This window comes from Arachis ipaensis, chromosome B02 (assembly GCF_000816755.2).
Source record: "Arachis ipaensis cultivar K30076 chromosome B02, Araip1.1, whole genome shotgun sequence".
Classification (NCBI taxonomy): domain Eukaryota; kingdom Viridiplantae; phylum Streptophyta; class Magnoliopsida; order Fabales; family Fabaceae; genus Arachis; species Arachis ipaensis.
In genome coordinates this window covers 2,523,761-2,548,476 of record NC_029786.2, presented here as the reverse complement: position 1 = coordinate 2,548,476, position 24,716 = coordinate 2,523,761, and the positions used below count along the sequence as shown (strand labels likewise).

At 36.2% G+C, this 24,716-nt stretch overlaps 2 protein-coding genes across 2 annotated transcripts in view; both read left to right on the top strand.

Moving 5' to 3' along the window:
- The window catches only part of LOC107622953 (putative disease resistance protein At3g14460), a 65,155-nt gene extending 51,809 nt beyond the window's left edge, over positions 1 to 13,346 (top strand). Inside the window, exon 5 of the transcript XR_002356889.1 lies at positions 13,285 to 13,346. The gene's annotated coding sequence lies outside the window, so the exon portion shown is untranslated. The remainder of the gene's footprint in view (positions 1 to 13,284) is intronic.
- The window catches only part of LOC107622995 (putative disease resistance protein At3g14460), a 29,849-nt gene extending 8,401 nt beyond the window's left edge, over positions 1 to 21,448 (top strand). Inside the window, exons 2-6 of the mRNA XM_021114380.1 lie at positions 7,985 to 9,352; positions 18,359 to 19,733; positions 20,348 to 20,438; positions 20,836 to 20,913; positions 21,146 to 21,448. Of these exons, the coding sequence (XP_020970039.1) occupies positions 7,985 to 9,352; positions 18,359 to 19,729 (2,739 nt within the window). The 3' untranslated portion in view covers positions 19,730 to 19,733; positions 20,348 to 20,438; positions 20,836 to 20,913; positions 21,146 to 21,448. The remainder of the gene's footprint in view (positions 1 to 7,984; positions 9,353 to 18,358; positions 19,734 to 20,347; positions 20,439 to 20,835; positions 20,914 to 21,145) is intronic.

The following is a 24,716-nucleotide window of genomic DNA, read 5'->3' as shown; positions in this document are numbered from 1 at the left end:
CTCTGAGATTTTTCCAACGAGGGTGTGCGGCCTCTGCATTGCTATATGCACTTTAGTGTTCTGGATTGGAAACATAATTGCCACATACACACTGCCTGGTGATGCTCAGCTCAATCGGACTCGCTGGTGTCTTTGGCATGCATGCTTTTGCTTGTTTCATCTCCTGGATATTTGTGTTCTTGAAGGTTCCAGAAACAAATGGCACGCCCCTTGAAGTCATCACTGAATTCTTTGCTGTGGGTGCAAGGGTAGGACAGCCTGCTTCTGCCAAGAATGTGTCACAAAATATAGATCTCATTCTCTTGAGTTTAGCGTGTATGCATGCATGTCAGTTAGTTAGTTAGTTAGAGGAAAGATATCTTACTTGTAATTCAATTTCAAACATATCCAAGATACCATCCTTCTTAAGGTGGAATGCAAGTTTATGATTACCTTGATTTATATGCACTTCATCGCAAAATTATGTCCCTTTCCTTTCCACTAATTAATTGAACTATTAATGCTGCAGTTACTAATATACGTTTACAAGCAAAAAATTTTAAATTACTTTATTTTCTTAATAAAAAAGTACTCTCATTTGTATTCTAGTGTTTTTTTTGTTCTTCACACACATTTAAATATAGAATGATATAAATTAAAGCAAAGTGGAGGTAGCATATGAAATATAAATCAGAGGATCCTTCTTGCTAAAATAAGAAGTAATGGAAAATGGCATAGTAGAACTCACAATAGTCATCTAATATTTTGCCAGAAGTTGCTAAGCTGTTATATCATGCATATATAAATTCATGTTTTTGTTCTAAACAATACACATATTTTTGTACTCCAAACGCTCATTTTAAACTTATGTGATTCAATATTGTTATGAGTTATTTATTGTTTGTGATCATTTTGTAGAGATGACAGCCAAATGCCTTAGAGAAGAAATGGTGTTGGATGAAGGAGAAGAGCTCAGAACTAAGACAACAGAAGCTGCTAAAGTTGTTTCAGATTTGAAACTTCAGATTCCATGGCTGCATTTATCAAGTTTCCTAAATAGATAAGTTTTTCTGCACTCCTATTTTTAAATATTTATTTTAAAAATTTACTACATCTAATTTTCATTATATCTTGATATAAATTTCAAATATATTGAATTGTTAATTTATTAAATTTGTAAACTGATAGATATTCTTGAAAAAAAAGAGTGCAGTTGTTTTCTTAAATTGTGCTCGCAAAGGAGCTCTAGTTTTGTAAATTTTTCATCTTTTTGGTTCACATTCATATGCTTTGGTGCTTGGTTGTTTTAACTTACTGTAAGCATGATTTGTGCACTTATTTGGAATTCTCTTGTATCCTTACTTGATTATAGTGGTACTTCTTTTTTTTTTTTTGTCTAAAATGACCCGTAGTTTTTACTTCTGATATTGAGAGAATTTTTCACGTTAAATATTTGGTATCTTGTCCCTGTTTTAATGTTTCTGGTTTTTGTTATTCAAATGTTTTCACTGTTTCAAGTATTGTAGGAAATAGTAAAGATAACAAGTTTTAGGTAGAAATATATCACCTTGAATTTTAGCATTCTTGTATCTCGAACATTATATTTTTCTAACATATCATCTAAGTTTTTTTCTTTTTTTTTTTTTAAAACACTAATAATATCATCTATTAAATCTTTTAGTCCTTAGAGTGAATATATATAAGGAACTTCTATATTCCTCTGAAATTAAACATTAGATTCGCTGTGATGCATTATTCTTTCATTTCTTTTTTTCACTGTTTGATTTTGCTTGTTCTAAACACTTCCGTTATAAAATTGGTGAAATCATAACATATAATATATAAAGATAAGGGATTTCTTCATGAAAATTACATAAGAATTTCACTCATTTTTATTTTGTTATTAATTTGTCGCCTAATAGACTAAATAGCTTGACAACTCTTTACGAAATTGTATGATAGAGTGTAATTTTTTTTACTGTAATACTAGGGAGACAAAAAAAAAGTGAGAACTAACCTTATTTAATATTCATTAATTATTAATGAATGCTAAATAAAGCAAGTTCTACCTGTCTTTGGCAAATTTCTTTTGATTACCAAATATTTCTGATTTTTTTATTAATTAAATTCTCTTTTCACTTAGTTTTTTTTTGGGATATATGGCATGCCATTATTATGAAAAATATTATTGGTTAACCACACCATTTGTAATTTCAGTCTTATCAATTACCTTGTATCTCATTTTTTAACACAGTAGTTCAATGGAGGAAGCATAATCTTATATATAATCCAGCATCACCACTGTTGAGTTTTCCATTATGATCAGTAACATGATCTACCTCTTTTGACAATGCTGTGTCTTCATTGTTAATACCGGTTACTTGTGCAGCAAGTTTCTCTTCATTCTCAGCTTGTTCCTTTTGCTGTGCTATCTTCTTTTTTTCCGAGTTTGCTTTGGTCTCACTTTTGCTTTTTGAATACTTTGTTTCATCCTTCAAAGAAGAATATGAAAAAGAAGTAAAGAGAAAACCCAGTATTGCACTCCACGCGATGCCAAAGTCCTTTTGCTGAGGAATCTTTATGTTTGTATCTCACTATATGCCCATTATTGCTGAATACCTTGCAAGCACTATTACACTATTGCTCTCTCTTCGTTTCATTCTGAGAATCCAATCACGCACTGATTCATTTTCTGTTGTTGTGATCATCATATCATGGCTGAAGCACTTCTTGTTGGAGCTTTAGTTTCTGGCTTCGCCAATGTTGTTCTTGACAGGCTCATTTAACCTGAGTTTGTCAACTTGGTGGTGGGCAGGAAGCTGGACCGGAAGTTGGTTGAGAGGCTCAAGACTGCTCTCTTGGCTGCCAAAGCTCTGGCTGCTGATGCTGAGCAGAAGCAGTTTGGAAACGAACTTGTCAGGGAGTGGCTTGATAGTCTCAGGGATGCTCTCTACACTGCTGATGACTTGCTGGACCGTGTCTTCATCAAAGCTCAAATTCGCAAAAAGGTACTCGTTCCCCTTCCTCTCCGCCTTGATTTATCTGCTAGGAAGACGGTGACTAAGATAAACAAGGTGGTTAAAAGAATAGAAGATCTTCAGAAACTTAAAGATAGCCTTGGTCTCAAAGAGATTCCAACGGGTAGCTCCTCATGGAAACCTCCATCCACTTCTCTTGTGAAGGGGAATGTGTACGGCAGGGATGGTGATCAGCAGGCACTAATCAAGATGCTCAATGACAACAATGATCATAACTTGTCAGTCATCTCTATTGTTGGTATGGGCGGGGTTGGTAAAACTACTTTAGCACAATGCCTGTACAACAATAAGGATTTGATGGACGGAGTTGATCTGAAAGCATGGATTTGTGTTTCTGAAAATTTTGATGTCGTTGAGACTACAAAGAATGTTATAAAGGGGATCTCTTCTGGTGTTTGTAGTCTTGACAGCTTTGATTTACTTCAACAAGATTTGAAGAAAAAACTGTCAGAAAAGAAGTTTTTCGTTGTTTTGGATGATGTTTGGAGTGAAGATGCTGACAAGTGGAATAGTTTTATCACCCCTTTCCAACATGGGACAAAGGGAAGCACTATTCTCCTAACTACCCGCAATGAAAATGTAGGTCGAATAGTCCAACACTATAACTCTTACACTCTCAAGGAACTGTCAGACAAATATTTCCAGATTGGATGGGGCATTCCTTGTACCAAAACATGACAAGTGTATCTCTCAAGTCTTGCAAGAATTGCTGCATGCTGCCTTCACTTGGACAACTGCCTTCTCTCAATATGAATTATGTTTTATTAACTGTTAAGCTTGTCATGTCCAGTGACTTGTATAATAGAGTGTAAATTTTGTTATTAAATTCTCTTTTCACTTTGTTTTTCTAATATATCGCCATTATTATGAAGAAAATATTATTGGTTAACCAAACCATTTGTAATTTCAGCCTTATCAATTACCTTCAATCTCAGTTTTTAACATAGTACAGTAGTTTAATGCAAGAAGCATAATCTATATATAGTATAATGCCAATGAGCAGTGAAAAGTTTGGCACTTATGTTTCATGTATTTAACACCAAGTGAAATTAACACATTACAAGTTACAAAGGACCTGATCTCTCAAACCTTACCAAAACCTCAGAATTACAAGCTTATAACACATAACACTCTTTTAAACCAAAATAGTTTTACATTGCAACATCCATAGCTCTATGTTGCCCTGCGTTACTCTTTGAACTAATAATCTTGGACACAGATGATGCTGCTTTAAACCTCTTAGTCCTCATTCTCTTCTTGCTCTTTGCTAATCTCTTCTCCAAATCCTTAACCCTTTCTGTCAAATCTGATATCACTTTCAATTGTTCATTCCCAGCATCAAGCAATCTGTCCATCATATTTCTCAGCTTCTCATTTTCTTCCAATAATTCAGCATCACCTTTGTTGAGTTTCCACTATGTTCAGCAACATGATCTAACTCTTTTGATAATGCTGTGTCTTCATTGTTAACACTGGTTACTAGTGCAGCAAGCTTGTCATCATTCTCATTCGGTACTTGCTGTGTTAAGTTCTTTATATTCTCCTCTTCACTATGTGAGTCACCAAGTTCTGCAGCGCTTCTCGCGGACTCCACAATTGACAACTCAGCTTTATTTCCAGTTTCCTCTTCACATTTCAATTGCTGTATCTTGCTGCGCATCGCCTTTCAAGATCTCAGTAACACATATCGAAAAGAAATTGCTGATTTGATATTAAGTAAACAGCATCAATAACACATATCTGAATAATTTCCAGCTTCAGCAAGAGCCTCATTATATTCTCTCCAAGTGCGATCCTCTGCTTCTTATCATTTTGTACATCAGAAGAGTGCTCAAACGCTTGAATAGAAGCTTTGACATTAGTCAACTCCTTACTGACTAAGGCTATCTGCTTCAATTTCTTCAATGGCTCTGATCTCCTCACTTGGTAACCGTGATACACAGCTTGAATTAAAATGGCAGCATCAACATCTGATAAAGCCTCTCTCTCCTATCCGCCTTTGCCGGTTGAGTTGCTCGAGTCGGCTTACTAGCCTCTTCCATCATCTTATCTTCTCCATTTTGTGCCTTCTTTTCTTCATTATCTCCAACTGAACAATTCTCATCTGCACCCTTGTCTCCATGGGTCTTATTTTCAGTCACCTGAATGGTTTCCTCTTTTGGTTGAACTTCCTTGCTGACATCTGCTACATTCGCAAGGCTTGAATCCGGCTGCGCTGCGCTACAATACAGAGATTGAGAGACACTATATATAGCAAAGTTCACCTAACAGCCTAACGGCTAGTTATCAAATATAATAGCATAACAGCAACTAACCTATTGCTAACTACCATTTTCATTCTCTTCATTAATAGACATCCCTGAATTCTTTGCTGCCGGTTCAAGAGTAAGACAGGCTGCTTCTGCCATGAATCTGTGACGTAATATTGATCACATTCTCATGAATTTAACGTCTATGCATGCATGTATATTTATAAATTAAAGCAAAGTGGCCGCAGCACATAAAACATAATTCAGATGATCCTCCAGAGAAAGAAGAAGTAATTAATGGAAAATTGCAAAGGAGAATTCACCTAGTGGCCAGTGAAGCTTCGGTGGTGTGCCTTTGACGTTTTACCACTTAATACCATTTTTCCAACTTTCCATATCCTTAGCAAATTCAGGTGTTCATGTATGTCTTCTTCATATCAACATCAAGAAACATTCAAAGGCTATCCATCCCTCATCACTCAACTTTGCCTCCTTTTAATTTGTTAGACTTGGTTGAACTACCATTGCCATTGCGATCGTCATCAAATATTTTGCCTGAAGTTGCTCAGCTGTTATATCATGCAGAAATAAATACATATTTTTGTTCCAAAAAATACACATTATTTTTTAATCCAAATGTGCACTTTTTATGGCATAGCAGTTCAAATATTATACATTACACAAATCCAATTTGGTTGCTCAAAAAAAACTTATCAAAAAATGCAACCAATATTTAAAAAATGCAATCAAATATTTAATCCCTCACATAATATTATACATACACAAATCCAATTTGGTTGCTCAAAATACTTATGATTAGGATATAATATTATGTGATCCAATATTATTTTTCTTATATGAGTACATCGGAAGTGCATTATTGGTTTATTGTTGTGTTCATTTAGTAGATATGACAGCCAAATGCCTTAGAGAAGCAATGATGTTGGAAGAAGAAGAGCTCAGAACTAAGACAAGACAATGAAGCTGCTGAAGTTTCTTAACACTGGAGTGTGAAAATTGATGAAGCTTTTGGAAACAGGCACTGATGTAATTGTCAACTTAGACTGCTTACATTACACTCTTTGGGTACGGCCTTTTACCAAACCTTGCGTTAACTGCCCTTTTTCTTTTTAAATAATTCACTACCTTTATTTTTCAGTGTATCTTGATATAAATTTTAAATATATTACATCATTAATATATCAAATTTCTAGATGATAGATATTCTTGGAGAAAAGAGTGTAGTTAGTTTCTTAAATAAGTAAAATAAACCTTAAGATGATGTAGTTAGTTACCTGTAAGTAAAGCATTGTATCAACTTCGCAGTGATTCAGCTCATTGGCTGTTACTTGTTTGAAAAATTAAATTGTCTCTATGCATCATGTAATTTAAAACGGAAGTAAATAGCCATTTCAACCAAAAAAAAATTTCAAAAATTGGTAATGTTGACCAAAAAAAAGTTTGAAACCTTCCTCAAGTTGTCATTTTAATTTGTTGCATTTCTCGGAATCAAAAACACAAAAATGATCAGTTCCAAACAAACTAAGCATAAGAGATTAAGAAAAATGACCTTGAAGCCAATGAGTAAACACTTTTACCAACCCATTTTAACCTCACACCACCATTATATCATTATATGCATTGAATACTCTGTCAGTCATCCTTTTGATATTTGAATACTCTGTTTCATCCTTCAAAGAAGAATATAAAAATGAAGTAACGTGCAAAGCCAGCTATGCACTGCACTGCTTACAATTATTTTATGTTATCACGTGATGCCAACGTCTCTTTGCTGTATGCCTATTGCAAAATACCTTGCAAGCATTGTTGCAATATTGCTCTCTCTTCCTTACATTCTAATCACTCACTGATTAATTTGCTGTTATTTTGATCTGTATCATATCATGGCTGAAGCACTTGTTGGAGCTTTAGTTTCTGGCTTCGCCAACGTTGTTCTTGACAGGCTCATTTCTTCTGAGTTTGTCAACTTGGTGGTGGGCAAGAAGTTGGACCGGAAGCTGGTTGAGAGGCTCAAGACTGCTATCTTGGCTGCCAAAGCTCTCGCTGCTGATGCTGAGCAGAAGCAGTTTGGAAACGAACTCGTGAGGGAGTGGCTTGATAGTCTGAAGGATGCTCTCTACACTGCTGATGACTTGCTGGACCGTCTCTTTATCAAAGCTGAAATTCGCTGTAAGGCACGCATTCGTCTTCCTCACTTCCTCGATTTGCCTCATAGGAAGTCTAATAGGGAGATGATGACTAAGATAGAAGAGGTGGTTGAAACAATAGTAGATCTTGAGACTCGCAAAGATACCCTTGGTCTCAAAGAGATTCCAACGGCTAGCTCCTCATGGAGACCTCCAACCACTTCTCTTGTCAAAGGGAATGTGTTCGGCAGGGATGCTGACCAACAGGCACTAATCAAGATGCTCAATGACAACGATCATCATAACTTGTCTGTCATCTCTATTGTTGGTATGGGAGGTGTTGGTAAAACTACTTTAGCACAATGGCTCTACAACAATAAGGATTTGATGGACGGGGTTGATCTGAAAGCATGGATTTGTGTTTCTGAAAATTTTGATGTTGTTGAGACTACAAAGAATGTTATAAAGGGGATCTCTTTAGGTGTTTGTAGTCTTGACAGCTTTGATTTACTTCAACAACATTTGAAGGAAAAACTGTCAGAAAAGAAGTTCTTCATTGGTTTGGACAAAGGGAAGCACTATTCTTCTCACTACCCGGAAGGAGAATGTTGGTCCAACAGTTCAAAATTTTAGCTCTTACTCTCTCAAGGAACTGTCGAATGATTATTGTTGGTCTATTTTTGCGTACAATGCATCCTTTCCTGAATCAAATGGGAGCTCAGAACTGGAAGGAATAGGTAGAAATATTGTTGAGAGGTGTGATGGCCTGCCGTTAGCTGCAGAAACACTTGGACGCTTGTTGCGCTCAGAGCATCGTGCTGAAGAATGGAATAAAATACTATCGAGTGACATTTGGGAATTTCGTCTGGCAAATTGTAAGATTGTTCCTGCATTGTTATTAAGTTACCATCATCTGCCTACTCATTTGAAACGATGCTTTGTTTATTGTTCATTGTATCCCAAAGATTATCAATTTGATAAAGATAAATTAATATTGCTGTGGATGGCGGAAAACCTTTTACAACAACCAAGGAGGGGACACACTTTAGAAGAAGTTGGTTGCGAGTGTTTCGATGACTTGGTTTCAAGACTATTCTTCAAGCAGGTCGAGTATGACGATGAGAAGTATTTTGTGATGCACGATCTCATGCATGACTTGGCAACTTTTCTTGCTGGAGATTTTTATTGTAGATTCTCAGAACTTGGTGAAAAGGAAGAGATGAGTATTCTAACTCGTCATTTGTTATACGATCGTTCAATCTCCAAGAAAACATTCTCCTCTCGTGAAATAGAATCTTTGAGGACATCATTGTATATCAACCCCGGATCTTATTTCCATAAAGCACACGCAACATTACCATTTGACATATTGTCAAAGAATAAATACTTGAGAGTTTTGTCGGTTCATACACTCAATATATTTCCTGATTCAATAGCTAAAAAATTGATCCAATTGCGCTATTTGGATCTCTCTTGGAGTGCTGTTAAGATATTGCCGGAGGCATTATGCAACTTGTGCAATCTACAAACTTTGAAGTTAGAAGGCTGTTCAAAGCTGACTATGCTGCCCAATGGCATGTATAATCTTGTGAATTTGCGGCATCTTAATATAAGGGGTACTCCTCTGAAAGAAATGCCAAAAGGAATGGGCAAATTAAAACAGTTGCACACTTTAAGCAACTTTGTGGTGGGAAAGCAAGATGACAATGGAATGGAAGAGTTAGGAGGGCTTATAAATCTTCGTGGATCGCTTAAGATTCAGAAATTGGAAAATGTGGTTGATGGCAATGAGGCAAGGAGAGCAAGGATAATAGATAAGAAGCACGTTGATGAAGTATTGTTGGAATGGTCTCTATCTTCAGGTGATGATATGGTTTCAAACACACATACTGATGAAGAAGATGTACTCCAGGGCTTGCAACCGCACCGTGTCTTGAAAGTGTTGAGAATCAAGGGATACAAAGGGAAAATGTTTCCAGATTGGATTGCGCATTCCTTGTACCAAAACATGACACGTGTATCTCTCAAGTCTTGCATGAATTGCTGCATGCTGCCTTCACTTGGACAGCTGCCATCTCTAAAGTCCCTCCACATTGAAAGTTTTGATGAGCTGAAGAGCATTGGCAAGGAGTTTTACAAGAATGAAGGCCATCAACATTCTTCGCCTATTGCACCGTTTCCCTCACTGGAGTCATTGGAATTTGATAAGATGTCATGTTGGGAGGAGTGGCACTTACCTGAGTCAGAAGCCTTTCCTCAGCTTAAGAGCCTTGAGATAAGAGAGTGTCCAATGTTAAAGGGAGATATGGTTAATCAGGTATTAAAGAGAATCGTTTCTTCCTCATCGGATGTTTCCAAAGTGCGCCAACTGGAAATAGGAGAAGGACAGCATCAAAAGATGAGACTTGCTGGGGATAGTTTAACAATTAGGGGATTTGAATCTGTGACGGAGTATGCATTGAAGGCAAGGATCATCCACCATCTAACTTCCCTCCAAGAAATAGAAATCTCATGGTGTTCATCTGTTGTATCCTTGGGGGGAAATTGTTTACCCAAATCTTTGCAAAAGCTCAGAATATATAGGTGCAGCCAAATTGAATTACTCCAGCAACAACAGAAATATGATTTGGTAGATCTACAGATACAAGAGAGCTGTGATTTACTGACCTCATTGTCGTTGGATGCCTTTCCCAATCTCCAGAATCTGGAGATATTCAGGTGTTCAAATCTGGAATCAGTTTCAGTGTCAAAGCCACCACACGCTGCTCTTCAAAGTCTCACCGTCTATGAATGCCCTAAATTAGTGTCATTTGCAGGAGAAGGACTGGCTGCACCCAACTTGACTCATCTCCGCGTCACAAAATGCCACAAGTTGGAGGCATTGCCACGTGGCATGAATAGTCTTCTCCCAAATCTAGAGTCTCTCCACATACAAGGTTGCCCAAACATTTGCAGGTCGCCAGAGGGTGGTTTGCCGCCTAACCTGAAACAGCTTAGTGTAGGAGGATGCAAGGAACAAGTGAGGGGTGTATCATGGTTGGGCAACTTGGACAACCTCACTCATCTCATGATTCTTGGTGATGGCAGGGAGAGCAGAATAAAGTCATACCCAGAGGTGGGTTCGCTGCCTCGCCTTCCCTCCCTTACCACTCTACATATCCATTACTTTCATAATCTGGAGACATTGGAGTGCAATGAGCTTCTCCGCCTCACCTCCCTCCAACAACTACACATTTTATCCTGTCATAAGCTGGAGAATATGGAAGGAGAAAAGCTGCCTCCCTCTCTCTTACTACTTCAACTTAACGGCTGTGGTTTGCTGGGCAATCACTGCAAGAACAAGCATCAACAAATTTGGTCCAAAATTTCCCACATCCCCACCATTCAAGTCAATGGCAGACAAATTTTCTGAGAACAGATTTTTGAGCAGGTAATTCTCTAACCTTCATGTTTGTCATGCTACCAACAATGAAATTCACACATGCATAAATTTCCTTTTCCTTCAAGTAAATTTTTTTTCTCTTTCTTTAAACAACATTAACCACTTGAACTCATATGCCAACTGCAAAATTTGCATTCTTTTCTTTCATTTATCGGAAAAGCTCTCAGTTTGCTGAGGTAATTAAACAAATATCCTTTATTACTCTGAGAAACAGTCTTTGCTATATGAAACACTTGTTAACTCTCATATTTTATTAAAAAAATCGCATTTAAAGAGGTAGATAAGAATTACCCTAAACAAATATTGAACGATATGGAACATCTTTTCTGTGTATCCAACATTTGGGTTTTTTTTTTTTTTAAAACAAATCGATGTATCAAATTTATTGTTTTTACAATCTTCTATGGGTAGCTTGTGCACATATCGAGATGTAATCTTATACATTGGCTATACATCTTCATTTAATTCTAAGTTCATTTGAGGTGGTAATTAAGCTCGATTGATGTGTTGGGAACCAGAAACTGTGTTTTCTGATTTTGGCTTCAAGTTATTGAAAAGCAAAGACATGATGGAGAAAGTTGGTGGCACTCATTATTGAAAAGCTTTTGTTGTTGTTGGTATATTTTTCTATTCCTGTTTATAATTTTCTTTCTTTTTTGCTTTTTTCACAGAGAAAAAATAAATCATAACTTGATTTGTGGAAAGGAAAGAGTTATAAAATTGTGTTTCTGTCTGGCAATTCTGTATGATCATAGATTGAATCTTAAATAAAATAAATAGTAGTAGATGCTTATTATAATAAGCTATTTCTAATACTAAGAAAAGGTTCTGTAATAATAACTATTTCTTCCTTTTTGGATTTGGACACGTTATCAAACAGATTTCCCAAGGTGACAAAGAATATGCTTTCCACATTTGAAGATGACAATCATGTACCTGAAATAGTCGAAGAAGTTGTAGTGATGCCATCCACAACAATTTCGTTCCTATCAACTTCACTCAATATGGTGTGAGCAGTTTGTACATATATCAAACCAATGGGTGTCATTTCCTTTCACTGTTGTCTCTAAAATCAAACCAATGATCGAACATTGTGTTCATGAGGTTCTGACGGCAGACAAATTTTCTGAGAACAGATTTTTGAGCAGGTAATTCTCTAACCTTCATGTTTGTCATGCTACCAACAATGAAATTCACACATGCATAAATTTCCTTTTCCTTCAAGTAAATTTTTTTTCTCTTTCTTTAAACAACATTAACCACTTGAACTCATATGCCAACTGCAAAATTTGCATTCTTTTCTTTCATTTATCGGAAAAGCTCTCAGTTTGCTGAGGTAATTAAACAAATATCCTTTATTACTCTGAGAAACAGTCTTTGCTATATGAAACACTTGTTAACTCTCATATTTTATTAAAAAAATCGCATTTAAAGAGGTAGATAAGAATTACCCTAAACAAATATTGAACGATATGGAACATCTTTTCTGTGTATCCAACATTTGGGTTTTTTTTTTTTTTAAAACAAATCGATGTATCAAATTTATTGTTTTTACAATCTTCTATGGGTAGCTTGTGCACATATCGAGATGTAATCTTATACATTGGCTATACATCTTCATTTAATTCTAAGTTCATTTGAGGTGGTAATTAAGCTCGATTGATGTGTTGGGAACCAGAAACTGTGTTTTCTGATTTTGGCTTCAAGTTATTGAAAAGCAAAGACATGATGGAGAAAGTTGGTGGCACTCATTATTGAAAAGCTTTTGTTGTTGTTGGTATATTTTTCTATTCCTGTTTATAATTTTCTTTCTTTTTTGCTTTTTTCACAGAGAAAAAATAAATCATAACTTGATTTGTGGAAAGGAAAGAGTTATAAAATTGTGTTTCTGTCTGGCAATTCTGTATGATCATAGATTGAATCTTAAATAAAATAAATAGTAGTAGATGCTTATTATAATAAGCTATTTCTAATACTAAGAAAAGGTTCTGTAATAAACTAATAATAACTATTTCTTCCTTTTTGGATTTGGACACGTTATCAAACAGATTTCCCAAGGTGACAAAGAATATGCTTTCCACATTTGAAGATGACAATCATGTACCTGAAATAGTCGAAGAAGTTGTAGTGATGCCATCCACAACAATTTCGTTCCTATCAACTTCACTCAATATGGTGTGAGCAGTTTGTACATATATCAAACCAATGGGTGTCATTTCCTTTCACTGTTGTCTCTAAAATCAAACCAATGATCGAACATTGTGTTCATGAGGTTCTGACATAATTATGTGTGTGGTTTTTGTGATGACAAACACTAAGTTTTGAAATGTTTTTTAATTTGTGTTTCAGGAAGTACACTTGAGGTTTGGTAACCATATCTTAATTATCTTCATTCAGTCCGAAATTCATCCTTACAATTTTAGCTTCAGGTTGGTATAGTTACTCTATTCCTCCTTACAATTTACTTTTTCTATTTTTGTTGGGAGAAAGATAAAGAGATGATGCTAGCTTGATATGAGAAGGAATTAGTTATGTGTAGTTCAGGGAAAGATGGTGTCTCTACCTTTCCATTTTTTGATGTATATGCTACACTAAATGTACTATAACTGCTGCCAAAGCTCTTACAATGCCAAAACTGCAATTCAGTGGAGCTTGTAAATTTAAACTAAAAGATGTATATCCGTGATCTTTTAACTAGCTCTCGATTTCTCTTTAGCTAAGCGCAAAGAAGTTTCCAAAAAAAGTATCATTTTTAATGCATTCAAGTTTATTACATGAATTTATAAATACATCTATGTTGTTATTCATTGTGCAACCTTTTTGACAATTGCAGGTTGGGGAGCATGTATATACTTGCGTAAAAATTTTTCTCGTCTCTTTTGACACTTAGTCGTGCTAACTACGTGAATAATATGCACTTTGATATGGATTAATTTTGATGTAATGGACCTTAATCTTCATTACCATATTATTATTGGAATGATAATTTTTTTTTTCTTTTTGGGTTGATTATGCAGTCATTACAAATCTGCAGTTGGGGAGTGGTTCAATCTTGGATTGTGCTAAAATTTTGATAGCGAGTTTTGGATATACATTTTCATTCTTAATGGTTAGACGATTATGATAAAATTTGGAGGATGAGATATGGCTTGCGCGTGCAAAGTAGCTCTGGTTCTGTAAATTTTTCATGTTTTTGGTTCACATTTATATGTATTGATGCTTGGTTGTTTTGACTTGATGTAAGCATTTGATTTGTGCACTTATTTGAGATTCTCTTGTATCCCTACTTGATTATAGCGGTACTTCTTTTTTGGTCCGAATGACCCGTGGTTTTTACCTCTCACATTGAGAGGGTTTTCCACGTTAAAATTTGGTGTCTTGTCCTTATTTTTATTTTTTTAGATTCTGTTATTCAATCACTTATTCACTTCCACTGTTTTGTGTATTATTACGCCAATTATTCTCTCAAGCAGCTATTCTAATTGATGAGGTATTTGCCAAATCATTATTTTCTGGTTTCTAAATTTGAAAAGTTTTGCTTTCTAACTTGTAATATTTGGAATTTGTGTGTTTTTGCAATAGAAATAGTACTTCTTTTCCAAAAAAGAAGAATGAAAGAAAATACTTATACAATTTTATGAGACACTATCTATGTATTAGTGAGATTTTATATGAATAAATATAATAATTATTTCCTCAGAGGATTCTTATTTGCTAGGAAGTATTTCTTAAGAAGTATCTTGTAGGAAAGATTAATCCTGGGATAGAAACAAACACATAGAACTACACTTTCTTCTAACCCTAACCCTAGCCACACACTCTCTCACTCACCTCCCGCTGCCGCACACACCCTCACTCGCCTCACTCTCTTCCCCACAACACACACACCCAAACTTGACGGAAAAAGAAAGAAAGAAAAGGAAAAGAGAGAAGAGGGAGACCGCAAAAAAGAGAAGGGAGGAGGAAGGAGGGAGCTGTCCACACCGAGTCACCACGCGAGGAGAGAGAGAGCCGCGCCTCATCACCGCTGGCCTGGAGCCCGCCGTTCGTCTCGCGTTGCGTCGCCATCAGGGGCCAGAATCGAGAGAGATGCGTCTGAGAGAGGGGACGAGCGCGAGAGAGGAGACGCGGAAGAAGGACTGCCGCCGTTCTGCCCCGTCGCCGAGCTGCTGCGCCGCCGCTACCACCGCTGGGTTTCCGGGAAGAGGAGCTCGAACGGGAGAGAGAGAACGAGAGAGAGAGTTCGCAGAAAGAGAAACATCACTATACACGAACAGAGGGGGGATAAGGAACTCGCTGGAGGAGAGGGAGACTCGTCGCCGTGCCTCTAGTCGCCAGGAACGGCGCTAACGTCGCCGGAAAACACGCCGGAGCTTCCAAACTCATCGGCAACACTACCTTGCCACTGTTCTGAATTTTATCTGCCTGTCTCTATATTCGATTTGAAATGACTTCCTGGTGTTGTGGTCATTATCGCTGTGGTGAGACGCACTTTGGGTTTGGTCTCTTCGGTCCGTTAGGACCATGCTGTGACCGATAAGCTTTTGGCTTATGCTATTACGAGTTTTTAACTATATTTATAAAACTATTATTGAAAAACTTTGATTTGATTAGAATAATTGATTTATTATAGATGAATAATTATTTTTATGAAATTCATACTTTAGAAATTTTACATGAGACAATATATATGTTTGATTAAGCTTTATATTAATTTAGAATATTGATTTTATTCGAATATATATTCCTGAAATATTAACGTATTTGTTGGCACTCACTTTTAAATTATGAAATATGTTTTTATGATTGAAAAAAAATGATTTGAAAAGATTTCTGATAAGAAAGTATTATCTGATTGATTTGATTCGATACTTTATATATTTGAGAGATTAAAGATTTATTGTATTTGAGATTATATGTTTTGAATTGGTTTGGGAGGCTCGTATTAGAAAACTGTAGTTAACGGTGGTTATGACGTTAACTTAGATGCATCTGACTCAGACTCCAGCCAGCAGGGGTGTTGCTAGCCTAACGTGTAGGCCACACGTTAGATCTGTTATTCTGTTAGGACACACAAGAGGAAAGGGCTACCCATAGAGGTGGAGCCGCCTATGTGTGGACTTTTGATTTGATTTCTGTATGAGAACTCCCTTATTGATTCACCTATTATTATCAACTATTATTTTCTAATTAATATTACTTTGATAATGATATTTATATGGTCTCAAGTCGATTATAAATGTATTGTCTAGTCACTGAGTTGCAAAACTTACTCCTTTTTTTTTAAAAATATTTTTCAGGAACAAATATTTGACTATGTGAGACTTTCTATTCAAGAGTAACGGTCTGCAATGAGTACCTATTTCTTGTCGAATTCCTAGTAGTATATGCTCCATATGTCACAGGCAGGGTCCAACTATTCTTAATTATTTTAATTTTTGTTAAAATGTAAAACTATTTATTTTAGAACTTGTAAAATATTTGTAACTTTCTTATTCAATTTATATTTGAGTATACTAGGCTTGCTATAGGATTATTTTCCTGAGCGCCAGTCATGGCTCATTTTGGGCTGTGACAAGAACGTTGTAGCAAACTCTGAATCTAACTCTCTTTTGGGTCTGTAAATATATTTGACAAAATATATTACGAATTGTATGTTTCAAATTTTAAACACACTTGAAAAATGATATGGATAGTAAGAAATAATAAAGATAACATGTTTTAGGTTAGAAATATATCTTCTTGAATTTTGGCATTCTTGCATCTCGAGCATTATATTTTTCTAACATATCTAAGTTTTTTTCCCCTTTTTTTTAAACCACTAATAATATCATTCATTAAATCTTTTAGTACTTAGAGTGAATATATATAAGGAACTTCTATATTCCTCTGCAATTAAACATTAGATTCGCTGTGATGCATTATTCTTTCATTTCTTTCTTTTTTTTTTTCTCCTGTTTGATGTTGTTTGTTCTAAACACTTCCATTATAAAATTGGTGAAATCATAAGATATAATTTATAAAGATAAGGGATTTCTTTATTAAAATTAGATAAGAATTTCACTCATTTTTATTTTGTTATTAATTTGTTGCCTAATGGATCTACCTCTTTTGACGGTGCTGCGTCTTCATTGTTAACACGGGTTACTTGTGCAGCAAGCTTCTCTTCGTTCTCAGCTTGTTTCTCTTGCTGTGTTAACTTCTTTTTGTTTTCCTCTTCCCTGTGCAAGTCACTAACAAAGAAGAATATACTAAATATATTTAATTAATTTCCATAAAGACTAGTTTCCGAGTTCGCTTTGTTCTCACTTTTGCTTTTTGAATACTTTGTTTCATCCTTCAAAGAAGAATATGAAAAAGAAGTAAAGAGAAAACCCAGTATTGCACTCCACGCGATGCCAAAGTCCTTTTGCTGAGGAATCTTTATGTTTGTATCTCGCTATATGCCCATTATTGCTGAATACCTTGCAAGCATTATTACAATATTGCTCTCTCTTCGTTACATTCTGAAATTCCAATTACGCATTGATTAATTTCCTGCTGTTGTGATCATCACGTCATGGCTGGAGCACTTGTTGCCGGAGCTTTTCTATCTGGCTTCATCAACGTTGTTTTGGATAGGCTCATTTCACGTGAGTTTGTCAACTTGGTGGTGGGTAAGAAGCTGAACCGACAGTTGGTTGAGAGGCTGCAGACTGCTCTCTTGGCTGCTGAAGCTCTGGTCGCCGACGCGGAGCAGAAACAGTTTGGAAACGAACTTGTGAGGAAATGGCTCGATAGTCTCAGGGATGCTGTCTACACTGCTGATGACTTGCTGGACCGTGTCTTAATCAGAAAAGAAATTCGCAAGAAGGTACACATTCCTCTTCCTCCCTTCCTTAATTTGTCTAATAGAAAGAGGGCGACTAAGATAGAAGATGTGGTAAAAAGAATAGAAGATCTTGAGAAACGCAAAGATACCCTTGGTCTCAAAGAGATTCCAACGGGAAGCTCCTCATGGAGACCTCCTTCCACTTCTCTTGTGAAGGGGAATGTGTTTGGCAGGGATGGTGACCAACAGGCACTAATAAAGATGCTCAATGACAACAATGATCATACCTTGTCCGTCATCTCTATTGTTGGTATGGGCGGGGTTGGTAAAACTACTTTAGCACAATGCCTGTACAACAACAAGGATTTGATGGATGGGGTCGATCTGAAAGCATGGATTTGTGTTTCTGAAAATTTTGATATTGTTGAGACTACAAAGAATGTTATAAAGGGGATCTCTTCAGGTGTTTGTAGTCTTGACAGCTTTGATTTACTTCAACAAGATTTGAAGGAAAAACTATCAAAAAAGAAGTTCTTCATTGTTTTGGATGATGTTTGGAGTGAAGATGCTGACAAGTGGAATAGTTTTATCGTCCCTTTCCAACATGGGAGAAAAGGAAGCACTATTCTTCTAACTACCCGCATGGTAAATGTTGGTCGAACAGTCCAACACTATAACTCTTACACCCTTAAGTGTTAGAAATTGATGGATACAAAGGTAAAATATTTCCAGATTGGATGGGGCATTCCTTGTACCAAAACATGACAAGTGTATCTCTCAAGTCTTGCAAGAATTGCTGCATGCTGCCTTCACTTGGACAGCTGCCTTCTCTTAAGTCCCTGTGCATCGAAAGTTTTAATGAGCTGAAGAGCATTGGCAAGGAGTTTTACAAGAATGAAGGCCATCAACATTCTTCGCCTATTGCACCGTTTCCCTCACTGGAGCGTTTGCAGTTTCACAACATGCCATGTTGGGAGGAGTGGCACTTACCTGACTCAGAAGCCTTTCCTCAGCTTAAGAGCCTTCAAATAAGAGATTGTCCAATGTTAAAGGGAGATATGGTTAATCAGGTATTAATGAGAATTTCCTCATCAGATGTTTCCAAAGTGCGAGAACTGGAAATATTAGATTATGAAGGATTGTATAAAAAGATGAGAGTTGTTGGGGGTTCGTCTGTTATATCCTTGGGGGACAATTGTTTCTCCAGATCATTGCAAAAGCTCAGAATCGTGAGTTGCAGCAAACTGGAATTCCCGCAGCAACAACAGAAGTGTGATTTGGTCGATCTACAAATATCTGAAAGCGGTGATTCACTGACCTCATTGTCGTTGGATGCCTTTCCCAATCTCGAGAATCTCCAGATATACAAGTGTTCAAATCTGGAATCAGTTTCAATGTCAGAGCCACCACACGCTGCTCTCCAACGTCTCAGAATCCTTAAGTGCGACAAATTTGTGTCATTTCCGGAAGAAGGACTGGCTACGCCCAACTTGACTCATCTCGATGTTAGCAGGTGCTCGAAGTTGGAGGCATTGCCACGTGGCATGAATACTCTTCTCCCAAATTTAGAGTCTCTGGACATACGAGGTTGCCCAAACATTTGCAGGTTGCCAGAGGGTGGTTTGCCGCCTAACCTGAAAGAGCTTAGTGTTGGAGATTGCGAGCAACAGCTGAGGGGTGTATCATGGTTGGGCAACTTGGACAACCTCACTCGTCTCACCATCTCAGGTCGTCACAGTGGGAGGATAATAAAGTCATACCCAGAGCTGGATTCGCTGCCTCGCCTTCCCTCCCTTACCACTCTACATATCCAAGACTTTTATGAACAGGAGACATTGGAGTGCAACGAGCTTCTCCGCCTCACCTCCCTCCAACAACTACACATTTCATACTGTAAGAAGCTGAAGAATATGGAAGGAGAAAATCTGCCTCCCTCTCTCTTACTCCTCAAAATTTACGACTGTGGTTTGCTGGGCGAAGACTGCAAGAACAAGCATCAACAAATTTGGTCTAAAATTTCCCACATCCCCACCATTGAAGTCGATGACGACCAAATTTTCTGAGCAGGTAATTCTCTAACCTTCATGTTTCTCATGCTACCACAATTAAGTTCACACATGCATAAATTTCCTTTTCCTGCGAGTTATAAAATTGTGTTTCTGTCTTTGTCAATTCTTTATGATCATGGAGTCGCTGTTTTTCCAAGATTCATGTAGGATAGTGAAAAGAATCAGCATGCATAAGGTGTTAAGTTTTTTGCCCATAGATTGAATCTTACATGAAATAAATAGTAGTAGATGCCTATAATAAGCTATTTCCAATACCAAGAAAAGGTTCTGTAATAAACTAATAATAACTATTTCTTCCTTTTTGGTTTTGGGGACGTTATCAAATAGATTTCCCTAGGTGATGAAGATATGTAGCTAACTCAGACAAGATTCAAAGAATATGCTTTTCATATTTGAAGATGATAATCATGTACCTGAAGTAGTCGAAGAAGTTGTAGTGAGTGCAGTTTGTACATATATCAAACCGATCAGTGTCATTTAAAACTTTTCACCGTTGACTCTAAAATCAAACTAATAATCAAACATTGTGTTCATGAGGTTCTGACATAATTGTGTGTGTGGTTTTTGTGATGAAAAACACTAAGTCAAAATATTTTTTAATTTGTGTTTCAGGAAGTACATATTGAGGTCTGGTAACCATATCTACATTATCTTCATTCAATCCAAAGTTCATCAGAAGAGTGCTCTGTAATTTTAGCTTCAGGTTGGCGTAGATTCCTTTCCTCCTTGCAATTTACTTTTCCTATTTTTATTGGAGTAATAAAAAAAGATGATAATAGGTTGGTTTGAGAAGGAATTATATGTAGTTCAGGGAAAGGTGGTGTTTCTACTTTTCTTATTTTTTAATGTATATGCTAAACTAAATGTGCTATAAATATAAACTTAATTTTGGTTCTTTAACTGCTGCCAAAGCTGTTACAACGCCAAAACTTCAAATCAGTGGTGGAGCTTGTAACTTTAAACAAAAAGATGTAACATTTCTAATGCATTCAAGTTTATTACTCGAATTTATAAAGACCTCTGTAATATCGTTATTCATTAATAAATCTGTGATCAAAGACAATCTTGATAATCTTTCTCCTTGTTGAAGAAAATATTAGGTCGGGGATTTCAGTGTTTGATCGCTTGTGGATTCTGCTGGGAGTGTCAAGCTTACTAGCTCCTCTTTTGAAAATTATGTGAGTTCTTAAACTACACGTCTAGTCTAATAATTGATTTTTTTGTTCAAGCATTTCATGAAGATGATCATACTTTTACTAAATTGATAATTTAAGTTTTTCAATTTTGTGATCATACTCGAATAACATGCACTTCGGTATGGATTAGTTTGATGTAATGGACCTCAATTTTCATTACCATATTGTTGCTAGAATGATAATTCTTTTTCTTCTTTTTGGGTTGATTATGCAGTCACTGTAAGTCTGCAGTTGGGGAGTGGTTCAATGGTAGTTTGGGCTGAAATTTCGATAGCAAGTTCTGAATGTACTTTTTTGTTCCGAATGATTGGAGGATTAAGATAAGATTTGGAGGGTGATATATGGCTTCGGTGCGCAAAGTAACTCTGGTTTTGTAAATTTTTCATGTTTTTGGTTCACATTTATATGCTATGGTGCTTGATTGTTTTGACTTAATGTAAGCATTTTATTTGTTTACTTATTTGAGATTCTCTTGTATTCTTACTTAATTATAGTGGTACTTCTTTTTTGGTCTGAATGACCGGTAGTTTTTACCTCTCACATTAAGAGGATTTTCCACATTAAAAATTTTGGTCTTGTGTTTCTATTTTTATTTTTTTGGCTTCTGTTATTCGATCGCTGTCAGTGTTTTGTGTATTGTTATTCCAATTATTCTCTCAAGCAGCTATTCCAATTGATGAGGCATTTACCAAATCAATGTGTCCTGTTTTTAAAATTGAAAAGTTTTGCTAATTTGTGTGCTTTTGCAACAGAAGAAGTTCTTCTCTTCGAAAAAGAAGAAAGAAAGAAAATACTTGCACAATTTTATATGAGACATTATATATGAATTATGTTTTATTAACTGTTAAGCTTGTCATGTCCAGTGACTTGTATAATAGAGTGTAAATTTTGTTATTAAATTCTCTTTTCACTTTGTTTTTCTAATATATCGCCATTATTATGGAAAATATTATTGGTTAACCAAACCATTTGTAATTTCAGCCTTATCAATTACATTCAATCTCAGTTTTTAACATAGTACAGTAGTTTAATGCAAGAAGCATAATCTATATATAGTATAATGCCAATGAGCAGTGAAAAGTTTGGCCCTTATGTTTCATGTATTTAACACCAAGTGAAATTAACACATTACAAGTTACAAAGGACCTGATCTCTCAAACCTTACCAAAACCTCAGAATTACAAGCTTATAACACATAACACTCTTTTAAACCAAAATAGTTTTACATTGCAACATCCATAGCTCTATGTTGCCCTGCGTTACTCTTTGAACTAATAATCTTGGACACAGATGATGCTGCTTTAAACCTCTTAGTCCTCATTCTCTTCTTGCTCTTTGCTAATCTCTTCTCCAAATCCTTAACCCTTTCTGTCAAATCTGATATCACTTTCAATTGTTCATTCCCAGCATCAAGCAATCTGTCCATCATATTTCTCAGCTTCTCATTTTCTTCCAATAATTCAGCATCACCTTTGTTGAGTTTCCACTATGTTCAGCAACATGATCTAACTCTTTTGATAATGCTGTGTCTTCATTGTTAACACCGGTTACTAGTGCAGCAAGCTTGTCTTCATTCTCATTCGGTACTTGCTGTGTTGAGTTCTTTATATTCTCCTCTTCCCTATGTGAGACACCAAGTTCTGCAGCGCTTCTCGCGGACTCCACAGTTGACAACTCAGCTTTATTTCCAGTTTCCTCTTCACATTTCAATTGCTATATCTCGCTGCGCATCGCCTTTCAAGATCTTAGTAACACGTTATCACGCTTCACAGATTTGGACTCTATTGTTTCTTCTTCATCAGGCAATCCAATTGGAAGCTCTATAATAGGTTCTACTTCCTCCTCTTCATGATCTGGTTCATGCTTTAAAATTTCTGTTCCACCATCCATGATGAATTCAGATGCTGCAATATCCTCATCAAGTGGTGCTTCATTTGGTGCCACATTAGGTTCTGCTGCCACGTTCAATGCCGGATTAAGTGGTGACTGAAACAAAAGAATAACAAAACAAATACATACTTCATGCAACATTTTATTACCAAATCAAGGTGTATTGAAAAGAAATTGCTGATTTGATATTAAGTAAACAGCATCAATAACACATATCTGAATAATTTCCAGCTTCAGCAAGAGCCTCATTATATTCTCTCCAAGTGCGATCCTCTGCTTCTTATCATTTTGTACATCAGAAGAGTGCTCAAACGCTTGAATAGAAGCTTTGACATTAGTCAACTCCTTACTGACTAAGGCTATCTGCTTCAATTTCTTCAATGGCTCTGATCTCCTCACTTGGTAACCGTGATACACAGCTTGAATTAAAATGGCAGCATCAACATCTGATAAAGCCTCTCTCTCCTATCCGCCTTTGCCGGTTGAGTTGCTCGAGTCAGCTTACTAGCCTCTTCCATCATCTTCTCTTCTCCATTTTGTGCCTTCTTTTCTTCATTATCTCCAACTGAACAATTCTCATCTGCACCCTTGTCTCCATGGGTCTTATTTTCAGTCACCTGAATGGTTTCCTCTTTTGGTTGAACTTCCTTGCTGACATCTGCTACATTCGCAAGGCTTGAATCCGGCTGCGCTGCGCTACAATACAGAGATTGAGAGACACTATATATAGCAAAGTTCACCTAACAGCCTAACGGCTAGTTATCAAATATAATAGCATAACAGCAACTAACCTATTGCTAACTACCATTTTCATTCTCTTCATTAATAAAGACATCCCTGAATTCTTTGCTGCCGGTTCAAGAGTAAGACAGGCTGCTTCTGCCATGAATCTGTGACGTAATATTGATCACATTCTCATGAATTTAACGTCTATGCATGCATGTATATTTATAAATTAAAGCAAAGTGGCCACAGCACATAAAACATAACTCAGATGATCCTCCAGAGAAAGAAGAAGTAATTAATGGAAAATTGCAAAGGAGAATTCACCTAGTGGCCAGTGAAGCTTCGGTGGTGTGCCTTTGACGTTTTACCACTTAATACCATTTTTTCAACTTTCCATATCCTTAGCAAATTCAGGTGTTCATGTATGTCTTCTTCATATCAACATCAAAAACATTCAAAGGCTATCCATCCCTCATCACTCAACTTTGCCTCCTTTTAATTTGTTGGACTTGGTTGAACTACCATTGCCATTGCGATCGTCATCAAATATTTTGTCTGTAAGTTGCTCAGCTGTTATATCATGCAGAAATAAATACATATTTTTTTTCCAAAAAATACACATAATTTTTAATCCAAATATGCACCTTTTAATTCACATACACAAATCCAATTTGGTTGCTCAAAATACTTATGATTAGGAGATATAATATCATGTGATCCAATATTATTTTTCTTATGAGTACATAGGAAGTGCATTATCGGTCTATTGTTGTGGTCATTTAGTAGATATGACAGCCAAATGCCTTAGAGAAGCAATGATGTTGGAAGAAGAAGAGCTCAGAACTAAGACAAGACAATGAAGCTGCTGAAGTTTCTTAACACCGGAGTATGAAATTGATGAAGTTTTTGGAAACAGGCACTGATGTAATTGTCAAGTTAGACTGCTTACATTACACCCTTTGGGTACGGCCTTTTACCAAATCTTGCGGTAGCTGCCCTTTTTCTTTTTAAATAGTTCACTACCTTTATTTTTCAGTGTATCTTGATATAAATTTCAAATATATTACATAATTAATATATCAAATTTCTAGATGATAGATATTCTTGGAGAAAAGAGTGTAGTTAGTTTCTTAAATTAAATAAGTAAAATAAAGCTTAAGATAATGTAG